General features: G+C 43.7%; 1 protein-coding gene across 10 annotated transcripts in view; it reads right to left on the minus strand.

Annotated features, from left to right (window-relative positions):
- The window catches only part of cpeb3 (cytoplasmic polyadenylation element binding protein 3), a gene marked incomplete at its 5' end in the record, with an annotated part of 45,442 nt that overhangs the window by 15,167 nt on the left and 8,481 nt on the right, over positions 1 to 21,794 (minus strand). For 3 of the 10 annotated variants that reach the window (XM_080481948.1, XM_080481954.1, XM_080481950.1), the window contains 5 exons: positions 218 to 307; positions 1,313 to 1,480; positions 3,566 to 3,589; positions 6,815 to 6,871; positions 17,429 to 17,582. In XM_080481948.1, the coding sequence (XP_080338074.1) occupies positions 218 to 307; positions 1,313 to 1,480; positions 3,566 to 3,589; positions 6,815 to 6,871; positions 17,429 to 17,582 (493 nt within the window). The remainder of the gene's footprint in view (positions 1 to 217; positions 308 to 1,312; positions 1,481 to 3,565; positions 3,590 to 6,814; positions 6,872 to 17,428; positions 17,583 to 21,794) is intronic. The other 7 variants (XM_080481953.1, XM_080481957.1, XM_080481949.1 and 4 more) reach the window with 3 other exon arrangements.

A 21,794-nucleotide genomic window follows, 5' to 3' on the forward strand; every position in this document is an offset into this window, starting at 1 on the left:
TGGGCAGTAATGGAGCCGTAACACCCTCTACGTGTCTTCCTGCAGGCGGTCACCTACATAAACACGCACCTCCACTGCTGCCCAGCGGGAACCAGGAATTCTGGGTAACGTGACTCTGCAAAGCCCCACGGCTTCGCCGGCCCGAGGGCGATGTGGGCCGGTGCTGGTTGTCGATGCCTGACGGGAAAAGCTTACACCACGAGCGCCCGCTGCTTACCTTTAGGGGGGAAGTAGGACTTGCTCTCGGCTTTGTGGGGCCAGTCGACCACCAGGTGCCCGTAGCGCCGGAAACTGTTGGTGATCTCGTCTGCGTTTAAAAAAACAAAAAAAAAACAGGTTTTCATGAAACGACAAACCTCACCCGAGGCCGTTCATGTGAAATGCATATGAAGCGACTTTATGTGCGGCCACGCTCTCCTGCAGTTGCTATTTTTTGCCCTCTTCCTGCCGCAGTAGTGGCCACTGCATTAAACAGGAACATGAGCACAGCCGGGCCGGACTCGTGCTGTGGAAACTCATGAATTTTTCACCCTGCTTAGGGCAGGTAGTGTGCATTGATTCAGCGCCTCACGCTTGCTGAACCCATTTAGGTCTGAGGCGACGTCTGCCCGTACGCCTTCATGACTGCTTGTCAAGTCTTGGATGCGGCGTCATCACACCTTGTGCTTCAGTTTAACAAAAAATTTAAAAATCAGTTCAATGGCAACATGAGGTCGACAGTTTAAAAGCACAAAGTTGTACTTCATCTCTCGTTTTAAGTTGCAGGATTCTCAAAATGTGTAGGGAGTACATGAGAAGATAAAAAAAATCAGGAAGCTTACCAAAGGGTGAAACTAAAAAAACAAAACAAGTGTAAGTTAGTAAATTTGAACATTTTGATGAAGTTGGGTTAATCAAAATGTGAAATTCATTTTACAAACTGGTAGGCTGCATGCTCTGTGTTATTAAAATATTTTCTGTATGTATCTGTGATCTTTGGGTCATCAAGCAGCACCGGGCGAATACCAAGGGAGGCTCATGCCGTCTTTTCAGACATGCCGAGTTCCAGTTTTTACCTCCTGGGAAAACGGTACAAACACTCATTTCCCTTCTGAATTCTGGACAGGGCGGGAGGAGTTGGACCTAATTTGATTATTTGGCCAAGTTCTCTGTGGTCTGATGAATTCAAAAAGTCTTTTTTTAATCATGACAGATGCATCATGTGTGATGGAGACCATCCAGGTTTCTTATCAACACTCCAAAAAAAGGGGGGGGGGGGGGGGGGGGGGGGTGGGGGGTAAAGGCAGCATCCTCCTCTGTAAATTTCCTTTACCTTCATCGATGTCCGGGGGAAGGCCTCCGACAAAAACCTTCCTTGAGTAGCGCTCCATCCTCTCTCCGTTCTGACAACGGGTGGGCGAGTTCAGGCCCGGGGTCAGCGAGGGGTCGCCGTGGCCGTCGTCGAGGAAACCGTCTTCAAACGGGAAAAGGCAGGAACGACCTGGAAAGAGGAAGATGAGGAGGAGGAGGAGGAGGAGGAGGAGGAGAGGGGTGGAAGAAGAAGTGTGAAGTCCAAAAAAAAAAAAAAAGAAGAGGGAGATGGAAGGAGGGAGGGAGAGACAGTGAATTAATCACATATGGAAACAGTTGGAGTGGCAGTATCAGTTTAAATATGGGAGATTATCATTGTAATTCTGACTAAAGTGTCTGCAGGCTGCTTTTCTTCCCCTCCAAACACATCTGCTCCGACTCTCATGCGTCACAGAAACACGTGTGGATTTACATTCACAATCCACTGTTCATATCCCCACTTTTTTTTTTTAGGTCTTTTTTCCAGCTGCAAAACTAATTTGGAAGTCAAAGAAAAACCCTAAAAGTTTGCTATTAACATGCAATGTGTGCCTCTCGGAGCAAATGCTTTCGAATCTCCATCTCATGGTGTCGCCTCTGGAGCAAAATGCTTTGTTTTTAACATTTGCGCGCTAAAAATGCTCATAACGCGACTGCTGATCTGACACTTAGGAGCATGATTACTCTCTCGGGTGTCTACTGCCCCAGCGGAGCCCAGGTTTTATAACATTTGTTCACACAATGATCTTATTCTAGATGCAGGCAGAATCATATTCATATGCCACATTGGATATTCAATCTCATGTCAGTGCCCAAACAGCAGCGAGCAATTGGATTCAGGCATTATTGGGCGCACTGTGACGTATTAGTTGCCCAGCCACAGTGCTGCAGTGACCTCACACGTGTCGCACACGGTCGCAGCAGCTTTCCTCCTCGCTGGGGAAAGACAGAATTAGTTAAAAAGCATGTCAAGTCGGAGATGAGCCACGTTTGGAAGGTGCCCGTCTTTGCTTTCAGGATGATGAATGACTCCGTGAGTCAGCAGACTCTGTCAGGAAACCCTGAAAATCAATCCTGGAAGCACTCCAGCCAAACGTACTGGAAGGGTCACGGTTTACTCCCTCTGATCAAATATAGCAAGCACTTAATCTAGAGTCGCTCTGCTTGTTTGCACAACTGCTCCTTGTTGTTTTTTTTAAACACTCGGATGCGTCCATAATTTGTACGACAGGGTCATTCCACATCAAATCAACAAGACTTTTCCTTCATTCATTATCTTGTATTTACATAATCCTGTGTAATCAGTGTGCCAAAGAACTTGTGTACACAATACATTTTGTGCTTTGTGGAGGATTTAAAAAATTGCCTCCTTGTGCTAAAAATCACAACTATTTTTAAAATGTAACCATGATTCTATAAATCAAGATTTTTGATCTACACGTTATAGATGTGTGACACTGTTGGCTGTCCGAATTCAAAATATCAAAAAGGACATATAGTTGGACATGTTTGGGACTCTGACAGTTTTTTCCCCCCACATTTAGCGTAGCAAGTAGTTGAATTATTGCATTCTCAATAAATATTCCTCCTAATGTAGATGCATTATTGTTGCCGTGTTCAGTGACGTCATATTGGTTTCCCTGAGCGCTCAGAAACTTCACGCTTATGCACTGGGAAGTTCCCAGTTTGATAGCTTAGAAGTGTATTATTTCTGCTCAGACGTCACTCTGACTATGCTACACCCTCTTAAAAACAACTCTTTTCTCCAGTTTTGTACAGTTATGTAATCTTAGGTGTCCCATCAGACAATATAAAGGGAGTTTGAGGCTAATTTCAAATGGAATGATTCAGTCGTTCGGATCACACACATCACAGGGAGAAAACAGACTTTGAATAGAAAGAAAATAAAATTCACCATTATTTCTTTCCCCCCTTCACCATCAAGCAAAACAAAAATGACATAGACTGATTGGGTGTTTGAGTGTTCCGCCTTCCCCGAGTCGATGCACAACATGGAGATTGCTTAAATTGATTTTAAATCAACATGATTTTATCCAATCACAACACAGATGAGAAACAGAGAGTGCCACAACACTAGAAGACCCCCCCGCCCCCACCACCACCACCCCTACCCGCTCCCACCCACAACCCTTCAGCCTTGGACTGCACAGAGACAGGAAGACACAGACACAGCCGGCATGGCAAGCAGAACCCCAGAGAAAATGCCACACATTACCTCTTCTGCGGCCATAGCTCCGGGCTGACAGCACAGTGAGGAGATGGGGTGGGGGGGTGGAGGTGGGGGTAGGGGGGGCACAAGGAGAGACAGAAGGTCGAGGCAGGAACAAGGAAAGGAAAAAGATACAGAGACATGGGTTTTTGGTGGAAATAAACCACACCAGGAACATCTCCAGACAACAGTGGAAACTACAGACAGCCACACCTAAAAGCTTCGGCAACGGAATGATTATTACAGCCTGGCACCGGCCCACGGGAAACCTGCTGCACCTGCCAAGGCGGCACAAGCATGCAGATGCTGCACGGGTGGCGACGGAAGGGATTGAAGGGGAGGACAAGGGCAATAGGTGCAAACGGGCCGAGATATTTAGCAGCAGAATGCGACGCCCGACAGGCGGAGATTGTAATCTGGATTTAATGAACCCAGCAATCGCTGGAGAGTTCCTGCTAATCTTCTGTGAATATTCGCAAATGAGGCCATAAAGCGGCGCGCAGGCAGGGCCGGAGGTGGAACAGGTTAGTCATTATCACGGCCTCGGTGAAATATTAAGAGGCAGCCGCCAGGCCAGGTATGGCAGACCAGGCGTGAGTGAAAACTTCTCACAAAGGGAAAGAACAGAAAGCAGAGAGGAGACGGGGAAGGAGACGGCGAACTGATCTAAATCTATTGCAGGACAAAACAACTGTGCTGTGATAACTTGTTTCCCACATTTGGTCAGGTGTAGATTCTCAGTGCTGGAGATAACAACTGAAGCAATTACCTTGACTCAGATATGATAAATAAACTAAATACAAATACATATACGTTATTAGTTCTCACGTCACTATATAAGCATTTTATATGCCTTGCAGTCATATCTTTGGAAAATGAGGTCAAATGCTTCAAAATATGAATTTGAATCCATCAAAGTCCACTTTCAGCTTTCATTTACATGTATCTTCTGTTAAAAGGATTAGCTTGTGTGTAAAAGTATGAAGAATAACTATGATTTGCTAAGAAAACTCTGGAATAAGCAACGAAGCAGCATTACAAAGTGAGCGTCTGTCCTTTCGGGTTAGATTGAATCTACGGCCTCGTAAAGGTGTCGGCATAACAAGCAGATCTCGATGGGGGTCAATGGCTTCTGTGTGTATAAGGAGATCACCCATCTATGTCAACATGAGGACCCTAACCCTAACCCAGAGGAGATTAGAGCAACGATCGCCTTGACCAGGCCCATCAACGTGGCTCTGCTTGTGTTCACAGCTGAGGTGAGAAAGCAGGATAAACAGTGAGACGGAACGCTGAAAGAGTGGCAAACATGTACGTCCAGGGTGAAACTGGAATCTACAGGTTTGATTGAGGACTATGAAGGACTGCAGATTGGTGCTCAGTTGGTAGAGCAGATTGTCTTTCAATCACAATATTGTGAGTTCGATCATAATTTCATCCGGCCCATGTGTTGTTGAGGTGTCCTTCAGAAAGACATTGAACCCCAAAATGCTCCCAATGAAGGTTGAGTGAGCATATGATAGGGTGACTTGTGAAAAGACAAAAGCTATGGGGGTAAGAAATACTGTAAATGATTCTTATTTAGCATAAGTTTTGTTCTCAGATTGCTGTTTTTTTTCCTTACGGTCATTAGCTCAGGTTTCATATTGAAACAGCTCATCTCTTGAATGTTCTCAATTTGTATCTCGCTTTGCTGTGAATGGAAACCACAGCGGAGGTAAAAACTGCTTTAAGACCGTGCAAATGCCAGAGAACAGCCGGAGGGCAACGCGAGCGCTAAGCAGGCTCTCCCGCTCCTCAAAGCAGACTCCTAACCTCAAAAACCAACATGGGCCTTCGCACTGTGGTGCCTCCATTATGTGAGCGGACCCCTTGACTCGTCTCGGGGGAATAAATTGTCTCGGAGCCTCTTCTCCCTAGCTATGTTTTCATTAAAAAAAGATCTGGCCCTTTCAATCCAAAAGACCAGACTGGCCTCTCTGTGGCGGTGCCCTCTTGCCGGCTGGCCCTGGCAGCAACAAAGTCACCTAGCAACTGGGGCCAAGTCGAGAAAAGAAAAAGGTTGCACCGGGGAGACCGTCAGATGGCTCTGCAAGCGAGAATATAAACCACACGGTGAAGGAGGGATGTGAAACGCGAGGGGTTCAGAATATACTTCAAACTGTGACATCACGGATCAAAAAATTTCTTTAAAAGCCTTAGAGATGCTTTTGCAAAGCTGTCAAGGAGTAGCAAAGTACCTGGAAGAAGGACCGACTACTCTCCATCCAGCACCAAACACCATCCTCAGAAAGCAGAGACCTCACAGGTTTCCTGTGAAGCCCCAAAGCTAATAGGATGCAATGAAGTAGAAGTACCAAGTAAAACCTCTTTAAAGCTTGAAACCAAAGCTTCCCTGTCTTTGCGCATCACAGGCTACAACGGAGAGAGATGGCACCGACAGACTCAGAAGATCTGGACAGATCTGTGCTTCCCCGAGCGTAATCCCATGACACAACAGTTTAACATCAATCGGAGGCACGTTCCTTGAGGACACGGCTCATGAAAGGAACAAAACAGAACGGAGCGCCAGGCCTCGTCAGGATGCGACAGAAGAAACGGCTTCAATGAAAAAGTTTTTTTTTTTTTTTTATGCATGTCAGACATCCGTTTCTATACCCTGTAGGCCCACCGAGAGCATCCAGAAAGGAAACTGGTGCTTTGCTGATTTCATTTGATCATTTGTTTAAGACATCTTTGAGATTTTGCTGAGGTTTGAGCCATTTCATGAAAAAAACATAACCGTTCTTAAAAGAACAAGAGTGTATCGGCAGGACTGGAGGAAACCATGTCCTATATTCCCTCTGAAGACGCTTTAAAAATGGCCTGGAAAGTGTTGTGGCATGCGGCTAGCAGCATATGGGATCACTAGCTGATTTCCCAGCCTGGCTTTTGTCCCGCCGCTGTTGTTCATCTGCTGGCCGGTGGGACACCAAGCGGGGGAATCTGGTCTCATGTGCCAGGCTGTTTTTGGGAGAGCTGTTTGCAGGTCGTCTGTGCTTCCCAGGGGTACGAGAGGTCTGTCTTGGTGTCAGGGAATGCAAGCAACAGCAAAAGGGAGGCAGGTGTATCTGGCGTATGCTCCAGAGCGTCCGTGGCTACAGCATATGTCTATCACGCCGAGGGGTCGGGCAATAAATTAACGCTTATTCATGAGCTACAAAAAGCTGCAGCAGCATGTATCTGAATATTTTTCACAATAAAATCTTGACTTACTGTTCAATGGCATGATGTGGTCTGCTCCAGGATGATGAAAATTCAGGCCCATGCGTCCTGTCAAAGCAAAGACAAAAAATAATTTACAAAGGAGGGAAAAATGTGAAAACTAAAGAGATTAAAAAAAAAAAATAAAAAAAAAGCCAGCCAACATTTTAATCTTCTACTCTGTGTTTTGCAGCAGAGAAAACAACAACTGTGATGAAATTTAAATGAATCAACAACAAATCAAATGAAGAAAAAGTGTGAGGAAAAAAAGACGAACGTAGATGTGGAGGGAAAAAAAGTAGAAATAATACTTTGTTGTGACATCTCTAAAACACACACACCTCCTCAAACCAACGAAAGTATCTACTTGGCCCAGTGTTGGATATGAATACACCAATTAATGGGTTTGTGAAGTCAAACTGAAAGACTTCCCGGTCTCGCTCTTTGTTATTCTACTCACACAAGGAAACAAGAAAAAAAATACATGATAGCCGACGGGGAAACAGCTTGTCGAATCACACCGGGCCATATAAAGTTTAAATTAGGGGTGTCAAACATAAGGCCAAAACACATGAATATATTTCAGAGGCTTTTCATGGTTTACAAATGTGGTATGAATAATAATAATATAGCCCATGATCACACCAGCCCTTGGTGCTTTACGACCATTGAACCAAAATGCAGTTTCCTTTGTTTGAAAACTTGATAATGATATCACAAATGGGTTGTAATGTTGCTGAATCGCATCCCGCATACAGGTCAGGCAACAATATTTAGCACAAATGCAAAAGCATTTTAAATTTTAGAGGAAGATATAGAAAAATGTGAGCAATAAGATTTGGAAGACGTCATCAGTTCCAACAACTAAAAACATGATCGTTGCCTTCTACTGGTTGGTTGCAGTTATTCATCTCAAATTTTACAATTAAATTGCGTCAGAAAAAAAATAAACAAAAGCAAAGACATTTAGGTTGTTTTTAATCAGACGATTTGTTTCTTTGAGCACTGTGATTCAAAGCTATTAGTGGAAAGAACATGTGAATGTGGCTCAATTGGTCATTTACCATTTCGTCCTAACGTGTGCTTGCCCACAGTCCATCTAGTCAACATGCAGTATTGGGTGCTGGGAATTTAACAACAGCCTCACTGTCTTGCTGGATTCTGGTGGCTTATAATGCCCTTTGTACAGAGAGAGACTGAAGGAAATACGTAATGAGCATTTACAAATATTTTCCTTTTTTCTCTTTTTTCCCCCTCAACTAAGTTACTTGAATTGGAGCAACAACGATACTGTTAAACAAGAGCAGAAAATTTGCCCTTTTAAGAAAGATGGTAGATGAAGCAACGCTTCGAAAACGGTGCGTTTCACACATTTGGCAAACACTTCATGAGTCGTCCTATCATTGGAACAGCACTTCCACCCTGGGGGGTTCGGGTTGAAGGCTGAGGGGCCAGCTGCAGAGGGTATGTTGCTGGTGTATGTTGCCCCATATGTAACGTAGACTTTGAGCGATGGGCCGGCTGCATGTTGCAAGCTACTGTGGTGCAAACAAGGTGGCATGAGGAAAGGATCAAAATTTGGCCACTGGAGGGGACTCTCTGGTGGGGGGGGGCTCTTACTCACTCACAAACAAGAGTGAACTAGTACTAGCAGTTAAACCAGAGCAGCAGGCTGGGGGTGAAGATAAGGAGGAGGTGCGGGTGGGGGGGGGGGGCACCCTGCAGCTCCACAGATGTGGATTTCAACACTCCTCTCAGCCAGTCAGATCTGAGGCGACATTAGGGGCTCCGGGGCAAACAGACAACGACAAGCCCAAACATCCACGCATATGTTAGCAACACAGGTCCAACACGTAGATCCCCCCCCCCCCCCCCCCCCCAATCATGGGAACAAAACACTTTTCTGGCACTTTTTTTTTTTTTTTTGCTCTTGCCATCTCACGTCTCTTACATAGTCGAGCCCGGCCGGTGTCCAAGTTCAACAACCCCCGTAGTGCCTGCTGCACAGAATCATGTATTGATAAATGTGTGGGTGGTCTGTTTGTTAGTTCTCCGACCAAATCACAGGGGTCTCTGCCCAAATGTCTCACTGGCTGAAGTGTCCCGAACAGAGACTCCTTCCCAGCTTGACATTTTACATACAGAACAAAACAAATAGGATAGATAAAGTACAACCAGTGAAAATAGTTGCAATGGCAGCTGAGAGTTTGCCGACAGGAAAGCAAACCCAGCAACAAACACCAACGCTTGTCTTCCTATATACTTGAGTCTTGAGTCATTTTGGGTAACATGGAGTAGTGGGGAGGGCCTTTGGGCACCGCCCCTGAGCTCCTGGTGGGGAAAGCAGATGGCACATGCCCAGAGTTATTTTAAGGAGGGCATCTGCCCCCCCCCCACACACACATGTTACTGCACTGCCGTGACATTTTCTTGCAAAGAGCCCGAGCTATTTTCAACCTTTTTGTGATGGTCGCACGGCAGCGTGGCCACTCCGGGACCAACAACACACCATGTGCTTCTTACTACCACCATGCCAAACGTTAGTGTAAATAAGATCTAAGAAACAACTTGAGCTTGGCGTGACCACTTCAGTAGAGACGGGCCAAGAGTGAATAATGGATTTTAAAAGAAGTGTTCATTAACGTGGGGTCTGGGTTTCAGGGTAAGCGTCGAAGGAAGTCACTGAGGGAGAGCATAAGGTGCCTTAAGCGCTATAAATACAGCGGTCAGACAAACGGAAAGCATTACGCAATTACAAATGATGTGTGAAGTCATCATCTTGCAGTAAACAGTTCATCTTACAGTTTGAGAAACTTTGTCGGATTTGAATTAGCTCCACTAGATTGTGTGAAGTCATGATGACCTTGAGCTTTGGCCACCAAAATATCAGGTTCACTCACTAAAAGATGAACTAACAGTAAAATGTAACAAAAAATATATACTTGTCAGCAACTATGGCCCCGTTTACACAACGTTTCCAGTGAAAACGCATCGTTTAGTTTCAGAAACGTTTTGTCTTTACACTGCAACGTTTTGAGAGCGATGTCCATTTCTATGGAAATGGCAGAAACACTGAACACAATCTAATTAACTGGGAGTCACGCCACTCTGGAGGCAGCCATTGTTGTTATTTTCCATCTACTCGCACATCTGCAGAAGAAATATTTACTGTGGCCGAGGTGCGCATGTGCAGCAGCAGCGTTTCAGAAAAGCTGAATTTCCCAAGTGTCCACAGAGTCGGAGCGTTTTTGAAAACCGTGTAAACTGACCCCGGAACGCAACGACAGTTGGTAGAGTAGGCCGTCTCCAAAACACAATGATGGAGATTCAATCCCACATCTGTGTACTTTTACAAAAGAACAATGGCGCTCGTGAATGTTCTTGTGACGGACCACGTAAAGCACATTGAGGCTGCTCAGGTGATAAAACACGATATATAAAGGAAAGTCCTTTTCACCGTTTACCTTCTGATCTCCTCCTCCATATGTGCCAAATTCAAAAAGCCTTGATAGTAAGAATAAACGATGTGTCCTTGAGCTTTGGCCGCCAAATTGTAAGTTAATCATTCAGACAAATTTCAACTTAGGTGTGTTGGAAATATTTCAGTGACCAGTTAATCAGTGTTTATATGAATTGAAATAAAAGCCTGTGACCACTTTGAACAAAACCTCTTGAGCAGTTGTAAAGATAATAAGACAACAAAGATGCCAGCAGTGTGACTCTGAAATTGAAAACAAAACGTGTCGGGTGCGATGATAAAATATACAACTCTGTCAAGCTGTAAAGACTATAAACATACTTTGTTATCAAAACACCGAAGAGGAGGTGGGCTCTGAATAACAGTTACAGCCACACACGACGGCGCCGCCTTCATTATGATTATCTCATAATCACTTCATCTCGACAATAACCACAGACTGTGTCCAACACCTGGAGCTTCTCATGCCGTGCTTCATCTGCTCCTCATCGTCAGCGCACAGTCACGCCTCTCCATCGAAAGCCACAACAGAAGCTTTCGGCTTCTCTAGTGAGCGGCCAAAGAAAAGGTTCAACAGTGATCCTCACACCGAAAACAATTCTCCAATTACCAAAACCTCCCTCTCGCCAGGAAAAATATGACAATAGACACTGAGATCATTCCTTCTGCGCGCAGCCAAGAGATGGCTGGAAAGATTGAGAGGGGGTGGATGTTTATATAGGAAAACCTGGTGAGTTGTTTGTGTCTCTGGGTGACCTACTTCTTCCACTTCGTACTCGCTCAACAAGACCATTACAAAGGGGCCAAAGTTCTTTTAACCATCCAGCTACAACATGCATCCTGCTTCCTCCTGTTCAGAGTCGTGCGGAAGAACTGTTTATTATGAGGTGGTGCACAGTACTTTCCAATGTCTTCACGGAGACAGAGATCGAGCGTTTCCCCCCCGTTTACACAACAATGAAGTTGGAGTGTTTTCGTAAAGTTCCATTTTGGGAGCTGTTCTCAAAAAAAAAATTTGCATTTTCAGAGGCTCTGATGCCGTTGTATCCCAGACGGGGAGAACATGAAACCTCCACATGTAAAGACAATGGTCCAGATTATAACTCTTAGAACTAACCACTGCTCCATCCAATTGATATTCACAATATTTACAGTTGGGTTTCTTGGCGCAAGTGTTATGCCAAAGTCCTGATAGTAGGACCAAACAAATGTTATTGCTCTGTTATCTGAAACCTATTAAATCATTTTCTTTTTTTTCTTTTTTTTATGATACCAGAGGATGTTCAGAATCCAGTTAACCCTGAAGCTACTTGTCAGAGACAGTACTGCCTTTCACTAGGAGTTCATAGTTTGTGAGTTCTGGACAAACTGTGATTTTAATAGACAAAACATGCCCGGGCATGCTTTGTTGCCTGGACTGGATTAGCTCAGTCATGCTCGCCCGAGTCATGAATTTTCCACCACAACAAAACATAGCACTCTGAAGTTGCCTTTTAACTGAAGGCAAGGTGCGAGCTAACCTTCAACACAGCCAATAAACACATCATCTTATCTCCGTGCAGTCATTACTGAACGTTTAAAGTACAGGTGGGAATAATCTCATGTACCTGTAAACGTTGAATAGTTTAGTGGGTCAAAAGCAGCTTTTACCCAGCCAAATATTGACCTTTGACCGCAGGTTGAGCAAGACTGGATTTTTTTTAAAAACTTATCTTGATTCTTCTCCCTGGGAGTTTTTCCGGGAACAACTTCACCTTTGCAAGAAACAGAAGGTGCAACATCTGGGCTCCATCCCCATAACTCAGACTCTTCCCTGTAATCGACACACTGATTTCGACCGTTTTCTTTCCATTATCCAGTGCTCTCGTCGACATGAGTCAAACAGCATTGATGTTTGCTGCCCCACTGCATCTGTTGATAGCATGATACTAATCGTCCAATAAACCAAAGTGTCGCCGCTCTGACCAAACAGAACAAAATGGCAGTAAAATGTTTTTAGCAAAAGTGAAGCTTTTTTTTCCTGAATCCTCAATGAATACTGGAAAAGTGATGAACTTCATATTTTTCTGAAATATGCTGCTGGTTTCACCTTCAACAAGAGCTTCTATTTTGATAGTTTCAATAATTAATACGTTATTGTAATCTTTCAAAGCTTCCTATGTTATAGTTGGTCTATAATTAGTTGTGCAAAATCAAAAGCTGCAGAATTGATTCGGTTGAGAAATCGGATGGAAAGGAACCAGACCATCCACTTTGAAGCCATCGGACAGCTGAATGTCAAAAATGTACAATCTGATGATCAGTCCTACCAGCTATTGTCATTGCCGGTGCAAACTCGGGCCCCACTTACATGACAACCTTTTCAAGTAAAAAACAGAAAACTTCCATTGCGTTTTGGGTATCTGTCAATGGTGCTTGGAGCCAATGAAAATGCAACTTTTTGAAAATGGCTCAAATTTCTGTGGAATTGGGGGAAAACACGTCTTTTCTGAAACACTGCTATTGCACATGCACACCACTGCTGTAGTAAGCCGTTCTTCACCACACGCGCAAGTAGATTTACAATAGCAACAATGGCGGCCTCCAGAGACTCCCGGTCTATGTTGTCCTGGGTTTGTTTCGTAGATAAAATAAGATAGATGAGAGTCACCCGGAATAACAATGCAAATGTCCGTGTACGCAAAAAAACGACGTGTTTTCTCCTGAAATGTCATATAAACAGGGCCTCAGGTAACTGTTGATAATCTGAAGTGTGTATCCCCTTAATAATGTACCTGGTTAAATAACGGTTAAATAAAAAAAATTTGTGGGTCACTAAGTGATTATTTACTACATCGATTGATAGAATTAACATGAATGCTTTGTTGGAGAACATTGTGTGTTTAGGGGAAAATGCTTTGTAGTTATGAGCTTTATGAGAGGACCGCCAGCACTTTCACCTCTCTGGGCGACGTATAAAACCACAAGCCACTATATGCAGCTCATCAAGCCTCAACATCTGGGAAAAGAAACAGCAGATCTCAAAACCTTTGACAGAACCACAGCGAACTCGTGTCCCTGCTTCTTGTTTTTGTTGAACTCGGCTAATCAACAGCTTGCTGCAGGTCTGCATGTGGTGTGAAAGTGAAAAGTTACGAGCATGGAAGCCATCTTCCCGTCGAACCCCCAGCAAGAAAGCCATTCAGCACAATTACCCCCCCAAAAAACTAACAGCTGGTTTATTTTAATTGAACGGGGGAACAAAAATTTTTTAAATTTAAATCAGCTTGTTAGGAAAACAAACACGACCTCCAGCTCAGCTTCGGGGCTTCAAATTGAAGCCTTCAACTAGCCGCCCTCTCGCACAACAAAACAGCCTATGCAAACCGCGCTTGATGCTCGAGTAGATCATGTGAGTCGAGAGCAGCTGAGGCAGGGTGTGTGTGTGTGTGTGTGTGTGTGTGTGTGTGTGTGTGTGTGTGTGTGTGTGTTTAAAGACAGGGCGGGGTGGGATCCACACAGCTCCCATGAGGGCTAAAAGAACTTGTTAACACTTTGGAGTGTCTCAACTGGTTAGTGATAATGTCAAGAGATTGTGTGTGTGCCTGTGTGTGTGTGTGTGTGTGTGTGTGTGTGGGTGTGTGTGTTTTACAGTGAGTGGTCTTGTGCAGCCTTCCACACGTCTGCTGGGCTATTTTGACCACAGAAAACAATGAGTGACAGCTCGAGAGGAGGGTGTTTTACAGCGAACGTCAGAAGTTGATTTACATGTCAGCAACAATTTGGAGGCTTGTTTGATGGTGTGTGTGTGTGTGTGTGTGTGTGTGTGTGTGTGTGTGTGTGTGTGTGTGTGTGTGTGTGTGTGTGTGTGTGTGTGTGTGTGTGTGTGTGTGTGTGTGTGTCAGCTGTTGTCAAACTGGTGGTATTTGTCCAGGCCAAGGGGAGAATCTCTCGCATGTGTGTTTATGTGAGAGTGCTTAGTTCTCCACACGTGAGCTTGGCTGACCCAGTTCAGAAACTACATGCAGACCTGTGTGTGTGTGTGTGTGTGTGTGTGTGTGTGTGTGTGTGTGTGTGTGTGTGTGTGTGTGTGTGTGTGTGTGTGTGTGTGTGTGTGTGTGTGTGTGTGTGTGTGTGTGTGTGTGTGTGAAAAAAGAGCCCGTTTGTTCAGATGTCCCTACCGTCCGGCTCCACTCAACCGCGAGTGAAAAGAGCTTTTAGAAAGTTCTGATGTTTCGAAACATCAGCAGGAATAAAGTGTCTGGCTCGCTCTGGCTCTCTCTCTCCCTCAGACCTCTTTGAAGTCGACTCTTCTAAAAACCGGCGCTTGAACAAAATAAAAAAATTTAAAAAAGAGAGAAAAGAAAAGAAATCCTGGACAAATGAGGACGGCTCTGTCCTCTTCCTTGCACTAGAAGAGCTTCCTAACCTGGAGTCTTTGAACGCCACGAGCGCCGAGGCTTTGTTTGCTCTGAGGTTGTCAGAATTGGATTTAGACAACACAAAACATTTTTTTTTTATAGCAGACAACCAAATGCTTCAGAGTGGGGTTCTGCAGCCTTTATCAGAGGCAATCTGGGGTCTCAAAGGAAAAACATTTGTGAACCAAGAAAAAAAAAAAAAAAACCCATCAACCCTCGTCTTTGAAAACACACGGACACACACTCACGGACTCGCAAAACACACGAGGAAAAACAACTATTCCTGGCACAATGAGAAGTATGTGAGAAATGTCTGTGATGGGATGGAGGTGGGTGGTACCCGTTCACTTGGGAATGTAAAAACTGGGCCTACTGGGTTAATTAGTTGTGACTCGTGGTTCACAGCTGGTGAACAGAAACCCAGAGGCCTCAGTCCTGACGGTCGCACTGCGACAAGTAGTTTCCTTCAGAAAATGTGTGAATGCTCATGTTAGCACCTGCCAAGGAGAGAGGAAATCTGCAGAGCTCGTGTTGTGTTTTTTTTTCTTTAATTATTTGAGAAATACTCTAAAGAGAGATTGATAAGGTTTGACAGGTCGCATGATATCAGGTTGTTTGAATGGATTGAAACAAAGTGGCATTTTAAGCGATAAGGGGGTTAACACACGTGTCAGGTGATCAGATCACAATTGGCGAACCCTAAGGACAAAGTGCGTACAGGCGACAAGCCACTTCCTGAGGTGGTCAGGGACATATAGGCTTTGTCGTGTGCGTTTCAGGGACGGTTCTTTTAGCAGAAGTAACAAAGAGTTGGTTTTACAACTGCACAGTAAAACACCCCCTTTACAAAAAAAGCTCAGAAAATGACAAACCACAGGGTTTCATGTGAGAAAAAAGTTTGGGTTTGTCATAATATTGGCAGATTTTAACCATTTAAAATGTCTTTGGGAGCTTCTGCACAAACTTTGCTCATATTTTATGGTCAATCTCAACAAATGCATCCCAAAAAAATGGAATTTCGCAGCTTGTATTAGTGGTTACTCGATTAATGTCTGTATTCAAGAGTTGATGCAACTTCAAGTAGATCAACTTTATGATCCAATCAGGTTTTACAGTCTGTTTTAGGATCTTAAAGGGAACCGAGAAGACTCAATTTCAGAGTTTAGTAACAGCTTCAATGATTCACAGTCAGCCACTAAAAAGACTTCAAACTCATGCCCACTGTCCAAACCCCCCAGCATCAGTTTTATAGCCAACACAGCGTGCAGACAGCAATTTATTGGGGATCCACTGTGCTTATTTATGTCAAACTGAACCCTGTTGTCTTTTAAAAAGAAAAAAAACCCTCCCTGGATCTCTTTCTGATTGGCCTACTCTAAAGGAGACCCGTTTAATGGCTTGAATTTGCTAAAATGCAGAATCAAGTGCGTGTAATTGGACACCAGCCTCATGGTTGTCCGCAGTAAAATAAAGAAAATCCTAAGTGGTTCCTTTAAGGACATTTTATGACCTAAAAGCTGGGATGACCGGTGTCGTTCTCATATGAAATATCTGCTGAACTGCAGAAAGCAGCCATGTTTGTTGCAGTAGCTCAAACAGCAGATGGACTGAGACGGTGAGTAGGTACACCGGCAGGGTGGAGCCGGTCTGTGGTTGGCAGGGTGGCTTACTGCAACCCCACGCTGCAGACAGGACGGCAACACAAGTAAACAAGCAGGAAAGAGAGTCGGGAACATGCCGCAATCCCTGGATTCTCTCATATCTCCTCTGTGTTTGTTGTCATGAGGAAAATCCTTGCAGGACATTTCAACACCTTCATATGTGAACTCAACCCCGGGCCACCCTGATTTTTCTTTTTTCTGTTTTTGCTCCAACAATGCACTCTCAGCAATGAGACTGGGAAAACAGGCACTAATGCATGGGAAAACGACATGCCGTGCTCATTATGTACCCCTCCCACCAATCTTTCCATTGTTAAGATGGGAGTACAGGGGAGCATAAAAACCCTACACCCAACCTGACAGGGCCCCATCTGGGGGCCGAGTTTTTACAATAGACACGTGACCCGCTCTCTGAAAATATTTACTTAGAAGGCCTGACATAGATTGAATACTCTTACATGGGTGTGAGGAGGAATGGTTTAAGCTTGTTGGAATTGTTTAAAAAATAAAAAATAAAATTCCCTGCTGCTCTTTAGAATTGAAAAAGTTCTGCTCAACAATTTTCTTAGAGTGAGACAGAATTTTCTGTCGAGGAAGAATGCAATGTCTGAATGGAGGTTACATAGAAACGGCTTGATCTAGTCTCATAATCATACACAGGGCGGAAAAATTCATAGATTTGAATCACAAAAGGTGTAAAATACAAAAGTCTTTTTAGCATTTCCACTGATTCAATAACAATCCGTCACTTAATCCACAGATTCTGAACAACAGATCTAAGAAGTGAAGGGAAAGAAAATGGAAACGAAACAGAAGACCACGAGAAAACACTCAAATCACAAATACACACGGACAAAACTAACAAAGATTGGTTGAGATTTTGCAGGTAAGGTTCATCAAGTTAATAACTTAGCCTGAGAACACAATGATCCGTACTGGACTGATTCAGAGATTGGCAAATTACAAAAAAAAAAAAAAAAAGAGAGAGAAAAACAAATGTGTTCAAAGATGATGTATGCCAATGACGCAAAAACAACAAGAAAAAAAACCTCAATATTGAAAGTGAGGATGTATGAATATTCCTAACCTGCAAAATGATTCCTCCATATAATATCAGCGATAGTCATTGGGGGGCCACCGGCAGGGTGTGGTTTACCTTTGTCATGGTCAGTCCTTATCATATCCATTAAGGAATTCTCCAAAGAGTGCAAGCTAAAAGCATCAAAGGGCCGATTCCGGTCCTGCAACACAGAAACAAGAAACAACGTCATTAATTAGATGCATCACAGTAGATTATATTAAAAAACAAAGACATAGATGATGTGATGGCCGTTATGACAGGTTATGATTGCCCCCCCCCCCCTTTTTTTTTTTTTTGTTGGTTTAAACCATATTGACACTGTAACAGACCACTTATAAAATGACCTTCTGTTTAGATTTAAAAACCATGGTCAAATGGCTTCACCATTACCTTCATGCAATCGAAACCAGGCGTTCCTCTTTTTAACCTTTTCATGACTACAACAACTGGATAAATTCAGATTTTATGGATATAGAATTGTCCAAAAATGTGCAGTGAGTGAGTGCTTAGGACATTTTCTTTTGCCAAAGATAACCTGATATAAGATAGCTTATATGGCAGTTCTTCAATATCACTGTGTGTACAAATGCTTGTAAAGCTTTCAGTTTCTCTGCTTTGTAGTAGGTTCTGTATTTTTCAGTGAGCATGACTGGTCTCGAAGAAAATCCTGGGTCTGGTGACAGGATAGCAGAAAATCAAAAGGCAATTGAACAATTTGGACAATTATATCCGCGCTTTATTGTATTCAGATTGATCCTACCCTCCACTAATCACTTCATTCACAGATGTCTCCAATCATTCATGGATCCATCTTTGGATATCCACATCAATCCATCCTGCCTGAATCTAAATATTCATTCTTCCTTTCACCCATCCAACTATGTATTTGAAAATTAGAAAACTTATACATGAAACCAAGTTATCACAGGATTCGCTGTTTGAAAGTTTTGAATTAGATTGAAGAGGAGGTGAACCAAACTACAGATTTCAGATTGAATAATTTCCAAAAGCCAGAAGGTCCACAAATGAAAGAAAAACCAATCATTTCTTTCATCATAAGTTACCATTTCACTCTAAGGTGCATATCCAAATAAAATATGGGATGAATAATATACACATTCAGAAACTGTTCTTCATGAATGTGGAGACCGCTCTTTAAAAGGCACAGGCTTCTTGTCTGCAAAATCTTGACATGGTTGCTCCTGAAACTCCTGCCCGGTTGGTTATCAGGCTTAAGGGCAGATTACCAACAAAAACTTGTGCCGACAGCTCCCGGCCAGGTGGGGATGCAGTCTCAGCTTAATGGACATCATGTTAATTATGGATCTGGGACTAGATTTTACAGGTTCTAACAGAAAAGGAGACTAGATGGTATGTGTCAGCCCTGGGGATGATGGTGAACACAGTCGATGGTGGAGGCAATATGACGCCTAAGCCTTTTCATGTCCCAGAGAAAAAGCCACGGTGACAGAAGAGACAAGATTCTGCCCAGAGGAAGTTCATCTGTCAGGATCCGTTTAATTTCAAATCTCTTAACAGTCAACTCCGTCGGCAGCAAAACGAAGACGTGACGGATGAGCCACTTGTGGGGACATGCGTCATCAGATTAGTGATTTCAAAACGGAACCTTCCGGGGTGCCGCTGGTCCGAGGTGGAGGAATACATTAAAATAAAACGACGACAGAGAATGTACAGTGAAATAAATCATGAAATCTACTTAAACTTTACCATAACATGATTTTCGTACTGTGGTTTATACAATATAGAAAACAGAGTGACCCGTGGAATCTCTTAAGGAAAACTATCAGTATTAAAACTCAAGTCTTCCCTTCCAGTGAATATTGTGTGTTTATGTAAACCAGACAATCAAAACTGTGACTCGACTGTGTTTTGGCTGTTTGATGTCACGTGAGCAGCAGGTTTAGCAGCAGCAGTGAGCGACTCCTTTGCGTTTGCACACTGGAGGCGTTCGGGGTCACACGACGGTCATTTTAGAGGCTCAGTTTAACGATTAACCTCGACTGTCCACACCTACCCAAGAAAAAGAAAGAAAAGATGTCCTATACTCTGTTTTAGTGTCATCATAAGCTGAAGGGGGGGATTTTTCTATTTTAAATTTTTGTCTTTCTACATGAGCGGACGTTCAGTTTGAAGCCATTTTGAAGTCCTCAAGGCCAAACGTGACTAAATAACATGACTGTCCAGGTCAAACCAAAGAAAGAATAGAAATGCTTCAGAAAAATCTGTGTCGGATTGTAACTTAAATCTCTAAAGGGACCGAAGAATTCAGGGCTCGAAGCTAATTTCAGAGCACAGCAACATCCAAACATAAACCTGGAGTCCATTATCCTGCAACATTTTTCATTAACATTCATTCTGCAAAGGGCTTCACACAAGGAAGGTTTGTTGTTCCTCTAAATGGCAGTTAAAAATTTTTTACTTTGCGAGTTTGGTTTCTTGTGTTTGTGGTTACACTGGTGAGCAGTCAAATGCATTTGTTTATTTGAAGGTCAGCTTCAAACGCTGCACCTTTCTGAGTGACTAAACACAATTTTGAAGCATCTTATCAATTTAAAAAAATGAATAAAAACATAAAAAAACAGATTAATTTAGTAGGAAATGAATGTAAACGTTGAATTACATGCATTCAATGTCCCTCTGTAGACGTCATTGTATTCTCATTTTACGCATCCAATACCTTATTAGAGATATTTACTCACAAAATAATGTATTTGCTGTACTGGAAGATACAAATCTCAGGTAAGTTTAACCAGAAAACACTATTTGGTACAAATGAAGAAAGAAAAAGATTTGACAAGGCCTCGGATAATTAGCTTCCAGAAGAAACTCCTGCCAACCAAGTCTTTGAATAAATTACGTAACTGCGGAACTCCATGTGAGTCACATCAACAGTAACTATTATGTGTCGATCAGCCAACACTTGTTCAACCGTGCAAGAACTTACAGGGCCCGTACGATCAAAGCGCTTTTACACACGATTGTGTGAAGACGTTATGAAAGCCAACAAATCAATCAGCAGCTGACTTCTACAAACGGATTGGAAAGTGCCCTGAAGCTGAAAGTTGGGCCCTGGGGCGGTCTGTCAGGAGGTGCTGGGACTCTTTTCTTTTGGTTGTTGTCGCTGGGAATTTGTTTCTCACCGCTTATTTAACACCGTCCCGACCTCACGAGGCAGGTCGGTCGGTCGGTCGGCTTCGGCTCACATCGGACACGATCACGGTCAGGCCGCTATCTGCCAGCGAGACGTTCACATCGCCGAATGGAACTGTGAGAACGCCGTGTGCGCCAGAGGTGGGCCGTCCTGCCGGGGCTGCAGCCTTGGCAGCCTCGTCCTGTGTCCAGGGGCCGACGGGGGCCACATTGTTTGCACACTGCAGCTATTGTCGCCCGTTTGGCTGAGCATTCAAAAGCGATATCCCCCCCCCCCCACACACACACACACTCTCTGGACCCGGCAGCACCACACAGATAAAAATCTGCCCACTTGGTACAAATGGTAAACACTTAAAACGCTGAGCTTTGACTTTCCTCGGCCCCTACCCCTTCCACTCATGTGGATGAATATGGCGATGGTGATGGGGAGGGCGGGGTGCAGAGAGCTGTTGCCGCAGTCAAACGAGCCGAGGCGATAAACCAAAATCTAAACCAGACTTGAGCATTGAACTCATCAGGAGCGTTCCCGGAGTGAGGAATGCCGGTTGGAGCGACTGCAGCTCGACTACACTGCAGCTCATCTTTCCCTTCACGACCCGTAAACAAGATATAGGAGCGTTTATGACGGAGTTCAAGAGGAGAATGAGACTGGGCATTTCGGATATAGCTGAATACCTCTCTTTTTAATGAATAAAGTCTGCTGAGTGAGGCGAATGGCTGCCAGGTTAAGGAGCAGATCAGAGCTTCTCCACCACACAATCAATCAGTCAGTGGGAAAAGACCCAAAGACACAATAAAAGAGCTTCAGGGATATCATTACAGGTACCGCAGGCTCATGCTGTACATTTATTACAACCTCTAATTAAATGCTGCGAATCCTCCCAGTATGTGTTCGGGTGTGAATAAAGCAATGCCACCCGAGGCACATTACCAAAGGATTAATTCACGATCATTATAGCGGTAATTCATTAACTCTTACCGGAACCTGTTATCGGTCCTAGAAATATTTGTGAAATCCTGAGCATGTCACATCAAACTGGTGAAGGACTTGAGAAAAATGTGTGATAATACATTCTCAGATCTATTGCAGTTTGACGTTTGATTTAAAGCTTTCTTCACTTGCTGAATTATGAAGCAGGTCTGCGCCTTAAATAGAGGATTTTTTTCTTGAGTCCAGTAAGTTTACCCATCCAACCTT

This window comes from Lipophrys pholis (genome assembly GCF_963383615.2).
Source record: "Lipophrys pholis genome assembly, chromosome: 15".
Classification (NCBI taxonomy): Eukaryota; Metazoa; Chordata; class Actinopteri; order Blenniiformes; family Blenniidae; genus Lipophrys; species Lipophrys pholis.